Below are 16,087 nucleotides of genomic sequence, written 5' to 3'. Positions count from 1 at the left end.
GCTGGTAATTTCTGAGTGTTTATACAATTTATTTGTAAGTATTTAAGGAATCAAAAGAGGTATAACTGGGAAATGAAGCAGTGCTTTAAATGAGAAATTAATTGATTTCCATGAATGTTTTCACATCAGGCCCCAGCTATACTGTATGCTGCAAGGAATCTTATTGCCAAGTTGACAGCCTACAAAGGATCTTACAATAGGCAAACTGATACTATGATAGATTTTTACTCGAGTGTATTTTTCTTCTGTCATTCAGATAAAAGCAAAGTTAATAAAATACAAGAATAAAGGAGTCGATAGTTTTAGTTTCTTTCAAACTAAAGAAGAATGTTACATTCTCAAGATAAAAAAAACATAAAATTTAAACAATATCTTTCAAATATACTTATATTTTGCTTGAAAAAATGTTAAGTGTTGGAGTTTTTAACAAGAAGAGTAATAAAAAGGTAAATGTTATATGATCACATAGCAATATGAAATGTTGAGAGGACACTTATTGCCAATCAACTTTAGTGATTAATGCCTGTACCAAGTCAGGAGTAGGACCGTTTTCATTCATTCATTTGATGTAGTTGAGATTTTGATTTTTGACTAGGGACTTTCAATTTTGAAGTTTTCCTCCGAGTTCAATATTTTTTTAATTTAACTTTATATATCAAGTGAATTGATATGTGAACCAAAAGTTATACAAGATCTGTATTCATACCTTTGGTATTGGACAGCAACCATATTGACCAGATGCTAGTTTACAACAGGTCTGTCCTGTTTTACATTCTGACTGACCATCAGGACATTTCACACTTCCAACATTAGCAGGAACTTTTGAAAACCAGTCCATTACAGCAATTTCTCCACGGTTACATTTTCCAGATGAAACATCACAGGTAGTTCCCTCAGGACAACAATGTTTACCATCAGTACAACAAACAGCCTGTAAAATATAAACCTTTCAATTTGCAGATTCATAAAATGAATATACAGCCAAGTCTACCCCTTAGTATATATTTCTCTCCCAAATTAAAGTGAGGCTGGTGATTTCTGAGTATTTACACAAATTATTTGTAAGTATTCAAGGAATCAAAAGAGGTATAACTGTGAAATGAAGCAGTGCTATAAATGAGAAATTTATTTATTTCCATGAATGGTTTCACATCAGGCCCAGCAATATCGTATGCTGCAAGGATTCTTATTGCCAAGTTGACAGCCTATAAACAGACCTTACTATATGCAAACTGATACTATGATAGATTCTTACTCGAGTGTATTTTTCTTTTGTCATTCAGATAACCGCAGAGTCAATAAAATACAAGAATCAGTGAGCCTATAGGTTTTGTTTCTTTTAAACAAAAGCAGAATGTTACATTCTCAAGACAAGAAAACATAAACTTTATACAATTTTTTTCTAATATACTTATATTTTGCTTGAAAAAATGTTAAGTGTTATACTTTTTAACAAGAAAAGTGATAAAAAGGTAAATGTTATATGATCACATCGCAATATGAAATGTTGAGAGGACAATTATTGCCAATCAGAAAGACTTAAGTGACTTATACATCAAGTGAATTAATTTATTATAGGCAAGTAATACAACATCTTTAACCATACCTTTGGAATTGGACAACACCCATATTGACCAGACGCTAGTTTACAACAGGTCTGTCCTGTTTTACATTCTGACTGACCATCAGGACATTTCACACTTCCAACATTAGCAGGAACTTTTGAAAACCAGTCCATTACAGCAATTTCTCCACGGTTACATTTTCCAGATGACACATCACAGGTAGTTCCCTCAGGACAACAATGTTTACCATCAGTACAACAAACAGCCTGTTAAGTGTAAACATATAAGTAAACTGTACAGTTTGTAGTTTCATAACATGAAGAAATACAGCTATGTGTATCCCAAAGTATGTATTTCTTTTTGAAATAAAAGTGCAGCAGGTAATATTTCAGTATTGATAGAAAATATTTGTAGTTTTACAAGGTATCAAAACAGGTATAATAGTCAAAACTAATTTGAAAACAAGATAAATTTCAATATGTCTTCACATCAGGCACATAGCAAAATACTATACTGCAAAGAGACTTATTGCCAACGAGAAAGATTTTTGTAACAATTAGTGCCTTTTTAAAGTTCTGTTCAATAGCAAATCAGAAAGATAATAAACAGTTCAACCATATATCATCTTTAAACAAATTGAAATATTGAGAGGAAACTAATTACTATTCAATCAGATTTAAGTGACTCATCAGATCTATTTAATAAATTTGTCAAATGAAAGTTAAATAATATATGTAACCATACCTTTGGAATTGGACAACAACCATATTGACCAGATGCTAGTTTACAACAGGTTTGTCCTGTTTTACATTCTGAATGACCATCAGGACATTTGACACTTCCAACATTAGCAGGAACTTTTTCAAACCAGTCCATTACAGCAATTTCTCCACAGTTACATTTTCCAGATGACACATCACAGGTAGTTCCCTCAGGGCAACAATGTTTACCATCAGTACAACAAACAGCCTGTAAAATACAAGAAAATAAGAAAACTTTACATATGCAAAGTTGTATCTGAGTTATATAAAGAAGATCATACCCCAATTTCATTTTTTCTTTTGACAAACAACTGTTTAGCATAAAGGTGTAAAAAGAGGTTATGTTTCATGTTAGAAAAAAACAAACTAAAAATTTAAGCAATCTTTTAAATGAATGTTTTTAGAGATTCATAAGTTTTCTATGTTGTGTATTGTGTACTTTTGTTGGTCTGTTCGCCTTTTTTATGTTTAAGTCATGGCTTGGTTAGTATATTTTAAATATATGAGTTTTTATGTCCTTTTGATATCGTTTGCGCCTCTTTTCTTTAGCAGTATAAAATAATGAGGGGAGACATATTGCATTTTAGACAGACTTTCGTGACTCATCCCATCAAGTGAATTAATTTGTAAAAGGAAAGTTATATAATATATGTAACCATACCTTTGGAATTGGACAACAACCATATTGACCAGAAGCTAGTTTACAACAGGTCTGTCCTGTTTTACATTCTGACTGACCATCAGGACATTTCACACTTCCAACATTTGCAGGAACTTTTGAAAACCAGTCCATTACAGCAATTTCTCCACGGTTACATTTTCCAGATGACACATCACAGGTAGTTCCCTCAGGGCAACAATGTTTACCATCAGTACAACAAACAGCCTGTAAAATACAAGAAAATAAGAAAACTTTACATATGCAAAGTTGTATCTGAGTTATATAAAGAAGATCATACCCCAATTTCATTTTTTCTTTTGCCAAACAACTGTTTAGCATAAAGGTGTAAAAAGAGGTTATGTTTCATGTTAGAAAAAAACAAACTAAAAATTTAAGCAATCTTTTAAATGAATGTTTTTAGAGATCCATAAGTTTTCTATGTTGTGTATTGTGTACTTTTGTTGGTCTGTTCGCCTTTTTGATGTTTGAGTCATGGATTGGTTAGTATATTTTAAATTTATGAGTTTTTGTGTCCTTTTGATATCGTTTGCGCCTCTTTTCTTTAGCAGTATAAAATAATGAGGGGAGACATATTGCATTTTAGACAGACTTTCGTGACTCATCCCATCAAATGAATTAATTTGTAAAAGGAAAGTTATATAATATACGTAACCATACCTTTGGAATTGGACAACAACCATATTGACCAGATGCTAGTTTACAACAGGTTTGTCCTGTTTTACATTCTGAATGACCATCAGGACATTTGACACTTCCAACATTAGCAGGAACTTTTTCAAACCAGTCCATTACAGCAATTTCTCCACGGTTACATTTTCCAGATGACACATCACAGGTAGTTCCCTCAGGGCAACAATGTTTACCATCTGTACAACAAACAGCCTGTTAAATGCAAGAAAATAAGAAAACTTAAACATATGTAAAATGCTCCCTAAATTAAATAGAGCAGATTCTACACCACATTTTTCTTTTGCCAAACACTGTTAAGCATAAAGGTGTTAAAGGAGGTTTTGTTTCTTGTACAAAATCCTAGTTTATTTACACTATCAAGATTAAAAAACAACAAATTGAAGCAATCTTTTAAATGAATGTTTGTTGTGGTAGAAATTTTAACCAGAAAAAATAAACAGTTGAACTATATATCATCACTTAGCAGTATATAACTTTAAAGAGAGACTAATTGCCATAAAGACAGAATCAGATCAAGTGAATCAAATTGTGTAAGGAAAGTTATACAACATTTTGTAATCATACCTTTGGTATTGGACAACAACCATATTGACCAGACGCTAGTTTACAACAGGTCTGTCCTGTTTTACATTCTGACTGACCATCAGGACATTTCACACTTCCAACATTAGCAGGAACTTTCTCAAACCAGTCCATTACAGCAATTTCTCCATGGTTACATTTTCCAGATGAAACATCACAGGTTGTTCCCTCAGGGCAACAATGTTTACCATCAGTACAACAAACAGCCTGTAAAGTTCAAAATGTTTAGTAAACCGTAACAAAGGCAAAATTAAAGCAGGATTAAATAAAATTAATTCTAGATAATGTTATTTTTGCTTTTGCCAAAAACTGTTAAGCAAATAAATATAAATGAAAATAAAAAAAAAAAGTTTTGTTTTTAGGAGAAAAAACCAGTTTTATTTTACATCATCAAGATCAAAAACTTTTATTTCAAGCAATCTTTAAAATATATGTGTTCAGTGTTCAAGGATTAAGGCAGAATGTAATAAACAGTTCAGTTATATATCTTCTCACAACAATATGAAGTGTTGAAGAAAGATTAAATGTAATTCAGACATGTGTCAGTGACTCTTCAGATCCAGTTTATTAATTTGTTAAAGTCATAAGAAACCTCAAATTAAAAAAAATAATGCATATGTTTTTTATAACTAAATGGATAGTTTTCATTATACAACTTATGTACATATACTTTTTTCTGAGAAAAATTCTTTAATGTGTACACATTTACTAGAAGTTTATTTGTTTTTAATTGCTTGCTTCCAGGAAGCTATTCGCCGACGTATTTTCTGTATGCATAGTGACCTGAGCGTAACCCTCCTCGTAAAAATCCAGCGATTGCAATACGCATGGATCTGTCATTAAAATAAACAATTATCTGATTGTACATGTTAAACACGTGCTCAATACCCATGCTTTTTGTCATTTATTTACTATAAGGTGACAATCAGTAAACTTCGGCTTTAAAACACGGCATTGAATGAGCAGCCATATTTGTTAAATCATAACAGACTGAGAGAAAAAAAATTGACGATTATACGATATATATTTGCGTAAAAAATGACAAAATCGTGCACAGAGCTCTAAGTTTATGATATAAACATGCATTGGTTCAAGAATTGGATAAACATTATTTTTCACCACTCACTGGTTTAATATGACTTTAAGGAAGTTTAAATAATATATGTAACCATACCTTTGGAATTGGACAACAACCATATTGACCAGATGCTAGTTTACAACAGGTCTGTCCTGTTTTACATTCTGACTGACCATCAGGACATTTCACACTTCCAAAATTTGCAGGAACTTTTGTAAACCAGTCCATTAAAGCAATTTCTCCACGGTTACATTTTCCAGATGACACATCACAGGTAGTTCCCTCAGGACAACAATGTTTACCATCAGTACAACACACAGCCTGTAAAATACAAGAAAATAAGAAAACTTTACATATGCAAAGTTGTATCTGAGTTATATAAAGAAGATTATACCCCAATTTCATTTTTCTTTTGCCAAACAACTGTTTACCATAAAGGTGTAAAAAGAGGTTATGTTTCATGTTAGAAAAAAACAAACTAAAAATTTAAGCAATCTTTTAAATGAATGTTTTTAGAGTTTCATAAGTTTTCTATGTTGTGTATTGTGTACTTTTGTTAGTCTGTTCGCCTTTTTTATGTTTAAGTCATGGCTTGGTTAGTATATTTTAAATATATGAGTTTTTATGTCCTTTTGATATCGTTTGCGCCTCTTTTCTTTAGCAGTATAAAATAATGAGGGGAGACATATTGCAATTTAGACAGACTTTCGTGACTCATCCCATCAAGTGAATTAATTTGTAAAAGGAAAGTTATATAATATATGTAACCATACCTTTGGAATTGGACAACAACCATATTGACCAGATGCTAGTTTACAACAGGTCTGTCCTGTTTTACATTCTGACTGACCATCAGGACATTTTACACTTCCAACATTAGCAGGAACTTTTTCAAACCAGTCCATTACAGCAATTTCTCCACGGTTACATTTTCCAGATGACACATCACAGGTAGTTCCCTCAGGGCAACAATGTTTACCATCAGTACAACAAACAGCCTGTAAAATACAAGAAAATAAGAAAACTTTACATATGCAAAGTTGTATCTGAGTTATATAAAGAAGATCATACCCCAATTTCATTTTTTCTTTTGCCAAACAACTGTTTAGCATAAAGGTGTAAAAAGAGGTTATGTTTCATGTTAGAAAAAAACAAACTAAAAATTTAAGCAATCTTTTAAATGAATGTTTTTAGAGATCCATAAGTTTTCTATGTTGTGTATTGTGTACTTTTGTTGGTCTGTTCGCCTTTTTGATGTTTGAGTCATGGATTGGTTAGTATATTTTAAATTTATGAGTTTTTGTGTCCTTTTGATATCGTTTGCGCCTCTTTTCTTTAGCAGTATAAAATAATGAGGGGAGACATATTGCATTTTAGACAGACTTTCGTGACTCATCCCATCAAATGAATTAATTTGTAAAAGGAAAGTTATATAATATACGTAACCATACCTTTGGAATTGGACAACAACCATATTGACCAGATGCTAGTTTACAACAGGTTTGTCCTGTTTTACATTCTGAATGACCATCAGGACATTTGACACTTCCAACATTAGCAGGAACTTTTTCAAACCAGTCCATTACAGCAATTTCTCCACGGTTACATTTTCCAGATGACACATCACAGGTAGTTCCCTCAGGGCAACAATGTTTACCATCTGTACAACAAACAGCCTGTTAAATGCAAGAAAATAAGAAAACTTAAACATATGTAAAATGCTCCCTAAATTAAATAGAGCAGATTCTACACCACATTTTTCTTTTGCCAAACACTGTTAAGCATAAAGGTGTTAAAAGAGGTTTTGTTTCTTGTACAAAATCCTAGTTTATTTACACTATCAAGATTAAAAAACAACAAATTGAAGCAATCTTTTAAATGAATGTTTGTTGTGGTAGAAATTTTAACCAGAAAAAATAAACAGTTGAACTATATATCATCACTTAGCAGTATATAACTTTAAAGAGAGACTAATTGCCATAAAGACAGAATCAGATCAAGTGAATCAAATTGTGTAAGGAAAGTTATACAACATTTTGTAGCCATACCTTTGGTATTGGACAACAACCATATTGACCAGACGCTAGTTTACAACAGGTCTGTCCTGTTTTACATTCTGACTGACCATCAGGACATTTCACACTTCCAACATTAGCAGGAACTTTCTCAAACCAGTCCATTACAGCAATTTCTCCATGGTTACATTTTCCAGATGAAACATCACAGGTTGTTCCCTCAGGGCAACAATGTTTACCATCAGTACAACAAACAGCCTGTAAAGTTCAAAATGTTTAGTAAACCGTAACAAAGGCAAAATTAAAGCAGGATTAAATAAAATTAATTCTAGATAATGTTATTTTTGCTTTTGCCAAAAACTGTTAAGCAAATAAATATAAATGAAAATAAAAAAAAAAAGTTTTGTTTTTAGGAGAAAAAACCAGTTTTATTTTACATCATCAAGATCAAAAACTTTTATTTCAAGCAATCTTTAAAATATATGTGTTCAGTGTTCAAGGATTAAGGCAGAATGTAATAAACAGTTCAGTTATATATCTTCTCACAACAATATGAAGTGTTGAAGAAAGATTAAATGTAATTCAGACATGTGTCAGTGACTCTTCAGATCCAGTTTATTAATTTGTTAAAGTCATAAGAAACCTCAAATTAAAAAAAATAATGCATATGTTTTTTATAACTAAATGGATAGTTTTCATTATACAACTTATGTACATATACTTTTTTCTGAGAAAAATTCTTTAATGTGTACACATTTACTAGAAGTTTATTTGTTTTTAATTGCTTGCTTCCAGGAAGCTATTCGCCGACGTATTTTCTGTATGCATAGTGACCTGAGCGTAACCCTCCTCGTAAAAATCCAGCGATTGCAATACGCATGGATCTGTCATTAAAATAAACAATTATCTGATTGTACATGTTAAACACGTGCTCAATACCCATGCTTTTTGTCATTTATTTACTATAAGGTGACAATCAGTAAACTTCGGCTTTAAAACACGGCATTGAATGAGCAGCCATATTTGTTAAATCATAACAGACTGAGAGAAAAAAAATTGACGATTATACGATATATATTTGCGTAAAAAATGACAAAATCGTGCACAGAGCTCTAAGTTTATGATATAAACATGCATTGGTTCAAGAATTGGATAAACATTATTTTTCACCACTCACTGGTTTAATATGACTTTAAGGAAGTTTAAATAATATATGTAACCATACCTTTGGAATTGGACAACAACCATATTGACCAGATGCTAGTTTACAACAGGTCTGTCCTGTTTTACATTCTGACTGACCATCAGGACATTTCACACTTCCAAAATTTGCAGGAACTTTTGTAAACCAGTCCATTAAAGCAATTTCTCCACGGTTACATTTTCCAGATGACACATCACAGGTAGTTCCCTCAGGACAACAATGTTTACCATCAGTACAACACACAGCCTGTAAAATACAAGAAAATAAGAAAACTTTACATATGCAAAGTTGTATCTGAGTTATATAAAGAAGATTATACCCCAATTTCATTTTTCTTTTGCCAAACAACTGTTTACCATAAAGGTGTAAAAAGAGGTTATGTTTCATGTTAGAAAAAAACAAACTAAAAATTTAAGCAATCTTTTAAATGAATGTTTTTAGAGTTTCATAAGTTTTCTATGTTGTGTATTGTGTACTTTTGATGGTCTGTTCGCCTTTTAATGTTTAAGTCATGACTTGGTTAGTATATTTTAAATTTATGAGTTTTTATGTCCTTTTGATATCGTTTGCACCTCTTTTCTTTAGCAGTATAAATAATGAGGGGAGACATATTGCCATTAAGACAGACTTTCCTGACTCATCCCATCAAATGAATTAATTTGTAAAAGGAAAGTTATATAATATATGTAACCATACCTTTGGAATTGGACAACAACCATATTGACCAGATGCTAGTTTACAACAGGTCTGTCCTGTTTTACATTCTGACTGACCATCAGGACATTTGACACTTCCAACATTAGCAGGAACTTTTTCAAACCAGTCCATTACAGCAATTTCTCCACGGTTACATTTTCCAGATGACACATCACAGGTTGTTCCCTCAGGACAACAATGTTTACCATCAGTACAACAAACAGCCTGTTAAATGCAAGAAAATAATCAAACTTTACAAATGTAAAATGCTCTCTGAATTAAATAGAGCAGATTCTACACCACATTTTTCTTTTGCCAAACACTGTTTAGCATAAAGATGTTAATGGAGGTTTTGTTTCTTGTACAAAATCCTAGTTTATTTACACTATCAAGATTAAAAAACAACAAATTGAAGCAATCTTTTATATAAAATTGAGAATGGAAATGGGGAATGTGTCAAAGAGACAACAACCCGACCAATTAAAAAACAACAGCAGAGGGTCACCAACAGGTCTTCAATGTAGCGAGAAATTCCCACACCCGGAGGCGTCCCTCAGCTGGCCCCTAAACAAATATATAATAGTCCAGTGATAATGAACGCCATACTAATTTCCAAATTGTACACAAGAAACTAAAATTAAAATAATACAAGACTAACAAAGGCCAGAGGCTCCTGACTTGGGACAGGCGCAAAAATGCGGCGGGGTTAAACATGTTTGTGAGATCTCAACCCTCCCCCTATACCTCTAACCAATGTAGTAAAGTAAACGCATAACAATACGCACATTAAAATTCAGTTCAAGAGAAATCCGAGTCTGATGTCAGAAGATGTAACCAAAGAAAATAAACAAAATGACAATAATACATAAATAACAACAGACTACTAGCAGTTAACTGACATGCCAGCTCCAGACTTCAATTAAACTGACTGAAAGATTATGATTTCATCATATGAACATCAGGCACAATCCTTCCCGTTAGGGGTTTAGTATCATACCATCATAACATATATGAGAAGAACATAACCCGTGTCATGCCAACAACTGTTTTTAGAATAAATGTGTTTAGTTCCGATGCAAAGACCTTATCAGTGACTCAATATTAACGCCAAAATATGCAATCTTTAATGACTTGACAACAGTATCTTAATTATACCCCTTCTTAATAAGTCTATTCAAAGGTTTTGTAAGTTTCTGAGGTGAATACTGACACCTTTGTGCTTTATAAAGAATATTACCATAAAAAATTGGATGTGAAATACCTGAACGTATAAGAAGTCTGCATGTTGAGCTATATTTACGAATGATGTCTTTATACCGATGATAAAATTTAGTAAATGTTTTGACTAGTTTGTGATATCGAAAACCCTGGTGTAATAATTTTTCAGTTATACATAAATTTCTCTCCTTAAAATCTAAAACATTGTTACATACACGAGCGAATCGTACAAGTTGAGATATATAAACACCGTAAGATGGTGACAAGGGAACGTCACCATCTAAAAACGGATAATTAACGATAGGAAATGAAAAATCATCCCTTTTATCATAAATTTTAGTATTCAGCTTTCCATTAGTGATATAGATATCAAGATCGAGAAAAGGGCAGTGGTCATTGTTAGTATTAGCTTTATTTAAAGTAAGTTCAACAGGATAAATTTCATTAATATACATAATGAAGTCGTCATTATTGAGAGCCAAAATATCATCCAAATATCTAAAAGTATTATTAAATTTGTTTATCAGATGTTGTTTCGAAGGGTCTTTGCTTATTTTTGTCATAAATTGTAACTCATAACAATACAAAAACAGGTCCGCAATTAGTGGTGCACAGTTAGTCCCCATTGGAATTCCGATAATCTGACGATATACGGAATCCCCAAAGCGAACAAAAATGTTATCTAGTAAAAATTCAAGGGCATATATAGTATCAAAGCATGTTCAATTAACAGTTTTTTTGTTTATTGCTACTAAAAAATGACCTAAAAGAGTTTGAACATATATATTCACATTCTGATTTTTTGAATGCCCATTTAATTAGGTGTGTGAATTTTTTCTTAATGAGAATGTGAGGCAATGTGGTATACAGGGTAGAAAAATCAAAACTTTGAAATGATTCAAAATCACCAATATAAGCATGCAATTTATCAAGTACTTCCAACGAGTTCTTGACACTCCAAAAGTAATTTATTCCACTATTTTCGAAGGCCTTATTTGAACAATTTATTATCAGGTATATGAATGTTTGTTGTAGAAATTTTAACCAGAAATAATAAACAGTTGAACTATATATCATCACTTAGCAGTATATAACTTTGAAGAGAGACTTATTGTCATAAAGAGAGAATCAGATCCAGTTCTGTTTTTTAAGAAAAGTTATACAAAATATGTAACCATACCTTTGGAATTGGACAACAACCATATTGACCAGATGCTAGTTTACAACAGGTCTGTCCTGTTTTACATTCTGACTGACCATCAGGACATTTCACACTTCCAACATTAGCAGGAACTTTTTCAAACCAGTCTATAGCTGTCATGTCTCCATGGTTACATTTTCCAGATGACACATCACAGGTAGTTCCCTCAGGACAACAGTGTTTACCATCAGTACAACAAACAGCCTGTAAAGTGTTAACAATCCAATTTGCAGTTACATAAAATGAACAAATACAGCTAATTCTACCCCAAAGTATATATTTTTCTCTCTTATAAAAATGAAGCTGGTAATATCTGAGTAAGGTAACCATACAATGATGAGATCCATAACATTATTATATACAGCCGATACTATTCCAATGTGTATTTGTCAAGCTTATAAAATGCAATTATCAGTTATATAATAGTTGTTCCTAGGAAACCAATGCAGTATTTTTACATGCAATTCAAAAAGCATTACATTTTTAGCATTATCATTAAAATATTTGATTATCTTGCATTTATCATTGTTTTGTCTTAATTTTTTTTACCAGAAAAGTCATTAAAGTTCAACTATATATCATCATCTAGCAATATGCAAAATTAAGAGGAGACTTATGGCAATTTGGACAGGTTTTATGGACATTTAGACAAATAAATTGAATTAATTTGTTAATGGCACATTATACCACATCTGTAACCATACCTTTGGTATTGGACAACAACCATATTGACCAGACGCTAGTTTACAACAGGTCTGTCCTGTTTTACATTCTGACTGACCATCAGGACATTTCACACTTCCAACATTAGCAGGAACTTTCTCAAACCAGTCCATTACAGCAATTTCTCCACGGTTACATTTTCCAGATGAAACATCACAGGTAGTTCCCTCAGGGCAACAATGTTTACCATCAGTACAACAAACAGCCTGTTAAATGTGAAAAAAATAAGAAAACCCAAACATATGTAAAATACTCCATGAATCGAATTAAGAAAATTATACACCTTTTACATTTTCTTTTTAGTTAGACAACTGTTAAGCTTTAAGGTGTGAAAGAGGTTTTGTTTCTTTAAAAAAAACATTTCATTTGATATTATCAAAATTTGAAAAAAAACTAAAAATTTAAGCAATCTTTAAATAAATATACTAAGTGTTAAAGATATTTAAACCCCAATATAATTATCAGTGGAACTATATATCATCACTTACCAGTATAAAATATTAAGGAAAGACCGATTTTAGTGACTCATCAGATCAAGTGAATTAATTTGTTTATACAACATTTTGTAGCCATACCTTTGGTATTGGACAACAACCATATTGACCAGACGCTAGTTTACAACAGGTCTGTCCTGTTTTACATTCTGACTGACCATCAGGACATTTCACACTTCCAACATTAGCAGGAACTTTTTCAAACCAGTCCATGACAGCAATTTCTCCAGGATTACATTTTCCAGATGACACATCACAGGTAGTTCCCTCAGGACAACAATGTTTACCATCAGTACAACACACAGCCTGTAAAATGCAAGAAAATAAGAAAACTTTACATATGTAAAATGCTCCCTGAGTGAAATAAATCAGATTCTACACCAATTTCATTCTTCTGTTGCCAAACCACTTTTAAGCATAAAGGTTACAAAAGAAGTTTTTTTTCTTGTAAAATAAATTTGGAATGTGTCCCCTAACATTCTCCTGCTTGAATATTATGTATAAAAGTTTAAAGTACATAACTGAAGTAATGTAAAAGTGACGCTACTCAAATGTGTAATTGATCCGCATTTTGTTGTAATAAGTATTGTGTATAAGTTCCATAATATTTGGTTTGGGCAAACTTCGTAATGGATCAGAAACGAAAAATTCAGCAAATTTTCCATTTTTAATGAGCATAACTCTAGAACACTAAAAGTGACAACCCCAAGTTTCAAACTTGATCTGCTGTTTGTGGTAATAAGCATTGTGTATAAGTTTCATAACATTAAGCTGAGGCTTACTTAAGAAAGAGAATGGAAACGAAAAATTCAGCAATTTTTCCATTTGTAAAGTGGCATAACTCCAGAACTGTTAAAGTGATGCCACCAGAATTCAAACTTGATCTATAATTTGTGGTAATAAGCATAGTGTATAAGCTTTATTCAATTAATTAAAGGCAAACTAAGAAAGAGAAAATAAAAAACATTCAGACAGACAAGGATAACACTTAATGCCACCTCCACTATGCCCTGGCATAAAAACACTTTATTTTAACACTATCAAAATTAATAAAACTAAAATTCACACATTGTTTTAAATGAATGTATTTAGTGTTAAAATTATTGAATTAAAGTAAGGCCAACTAAAATTAATTAGTAGATTTTCATCCAAATTTTTGAAAAAAATGGGGCGGATGGGAGGATTTTATTTTTTAAATTTTATTTCATATGAAATCTTCTTGTCACATGTTATTTGATCATATATGCAAGTGTAATAATAAGCTTATATCATGTAAATACATCCATTAGGTATCGTGTATAAGACAATAACAATCAAAACCATGGAGTAACCAAAGACTCATAAAACCAAAAGACATTTGCACCAACAGTTACAAATAATAAGTAGGAAACAACACAAACTCCACTAAAAACCAGGAATGAAATCAGGTGCTCCGGAAAGGTAAGCATTTCCTGTACCGTATACGGCACCCGTCATGTTATTTGTTTGTTCAGTTCGGTAAGGATGGAAGGTTGTTATGACCGAGGAAGAATATCACTGAGATATGATTTCTGACACACTTTTGTCATAATGGTCAATCAGCTCATGATGACAACCATACAATTGAGTGATGACCTAATCCTTAATTTGATGATTCATAGCCCTGTCTTAGCAACTTTTGAGAAAGCAGTATTCCTCGTTCCAAAAATCAGTGTAAATGTACTTTGAGCTAGCTCTATAGTAACGTATCAATATTGAGACACATTTACTCCATTTGCTGGTGCCGCTTTTTTAAATTCGTATTCAAGTATATATATCTCTGATTGGCCACCACTGTTCTACATGTAATTGCCGCTTTAGAAACCTATTTTATAGTAAACAGCAGAAATGTGAGGAAATGCTCTCTTCAGTTGGACTACCTACATGAAATATATTTTGCTTTCTAAGCTATGTTTTGTTGTACGAATAAAATGAAGCAAATCCATTGGTATGCAACACGAGTACGATAAGTACAGAATAAAATGAAAACTCAAACAGTGTTGAAATAATAGTGTTGGTCTTTAATATGCAAGATGCAAATATAATTACAATGTAGAACAGAGTTGTTTAATGACTCTATCGTGGGTATTGGGACAGAGGATGTTTGCTGGTTTTTTTTTTCACAATCAAAGCCTTAAAGGCTGTAAAAGCAATTGCTGCCATGTTAATGTTTGGGGACTTTTATTTTTCATCCACATATATACAAGAATTAAACCTGACATGAGTGTTGTCTAGTTAAAAGTAAGAAGGTTTTAACTTTATATAAATAAAAGACTTTAGCAGAAAGTCATTTTTAATATGTTTTATATTTCACAAGGAGACAACACGTTTACCAGGCTAAAGTTGGGGTCAAATATACATGTGCTGAAACATATAACTCAAAATGAAATCATCATGGATTATCCCCTGGTAGTGTTTGTAACTTCCTTGGCAATAATTTCCTTTATTGATTTAATTTTAACAATTTTCATTATTAATTTATATTTAACCATTAACACAAATGATTAAGTTAAAACATTTCAACTTTCCAGACGCAAATGTTAAAAAACGGGAAAGAAATAAAATATCTTACAAGACATAAACATGTAAAGAATAAATGTATATTTCAGCTTAAAGACCGGGGTTAGGGTATAAAAGGGAGACAATTCATGAAAATATGATTTTATTCAAATATTGGGCATGGTTAAGAATTGAGAAGCTATTTTCAAAATTAATTCAAAAATTGCTATCTTCTTTACTTTTAAACTTGTACAGTTGTCAGAACATAAATAATGGTCAGTTAAGACCAAAAAGTGAGAAAATAAAATAACTCACAATAAAGATATTTTAAATAAAAATCCTGAAGCACAGCTATTTTTCAAATTCAAATTCCTGTGATTGACAAGTAGGAGGAGATATCCATGACAACAAATTTCTGTTTATGTTTACAACGGAAGTAGCATGCTACATGTGGCTTTATTATCTATAATCTAATGCATGCATTTGTGAAATGAAAATCTACTTACTAATTGCAGGGAATCATTCAATTATAAAATCCTTTCAAAGCTTCAGAATATAGATAGTCTTTTAATCTGTTGTGCCAACTAATGTTTAAAAAAAATGGTATATCCCAAACAAATGTCACTTTTATAAATTAATGTAACTATTCCCAGAGGTGGCC

At 31.8% G+C, this 16,087-nt stretch overlaps 1 protein-coding gene across 1 annotated transcript in view; it reads right to left on the bottom strand.

The window, feature by feature from the left end:
* Positions 1-16,087, bottom strand: part of LOC143065256 (uncharacterized) — a 49,251-nt gene that overhangs the window by 14,138 nt on the left and 19,026 nt on the right. The window contains exons 9-23 of the mRNA XM_076238708.1: positions 12,991-13,215; positions 12,397-12,621; positions 11,672-11,896; positions 9,274-9,498; positions 8,599-8,823; positions 7,407-7,631; positions 6,810-7,034; positions 6,132-6,356; positions 5,455-5,679; positions 4,263-4,487; positions 3,666-3,890; positions 2,988-3,212; positions 2,310-2,534; positions 1,607-1,831; positions 707-931 (exon numbers count right to left, since the gene is read on the bottom strand). Of these exons, the coding sequence (XP_076094823.1) occupies positions 707-931; positions 1,607-1,831; positions 2,310-2,534; positions 2,988-3,212; positions 3,666-3,890; positions 4,263-4,487; positions 5,455-5,679; positions 6,132-6,356; positions 6,810-7,034; positions 7,407-7,631; positions 8,599-8,823; positions 9,274-9,498; positions 11,672-11,896; positions 12,397-12,621; positions 12,991-13,215 (3,375 nt within the window). The remainder of the gene's footprint in view (positions 1-706; positions 932-1,606; positions 1,832-2,309; positions 2,535-2,987; positions 3,213-3,665; positions 3,891-4,262; positions 4,488-5,454; positions 5,680-6,131; positions 6,357-6,809; positions 7,035-7,406; positions 7,632-8,598; positions 8,824-9,273; positions 9,499-11,671; positions 11,897-12,396; positions 12,622-12,990; positions 13,216-16,087) is intronic.

Source organism: Mytilus galloprovincialis, chromosome 2 (assembly GCF_965363235.1).
Source record: "Mytilus galloprovincialis chromosome 2, xbMytGall1.hap1.1, whole genome shotgun sequence".
In the NCBI taxonomy this organism is placed as follows: domain Eukaryota; kingdom Metazoa; phylum Mollusca; class Bivalvia; order Mytilida; family Mytilidae; genus Mytilus; species Mytilus galloprovincialis.
Note: the sequence above shows the minus strand (reverse complement) of the source record. Positions and strands in the feature narration are given on the sequence as shown.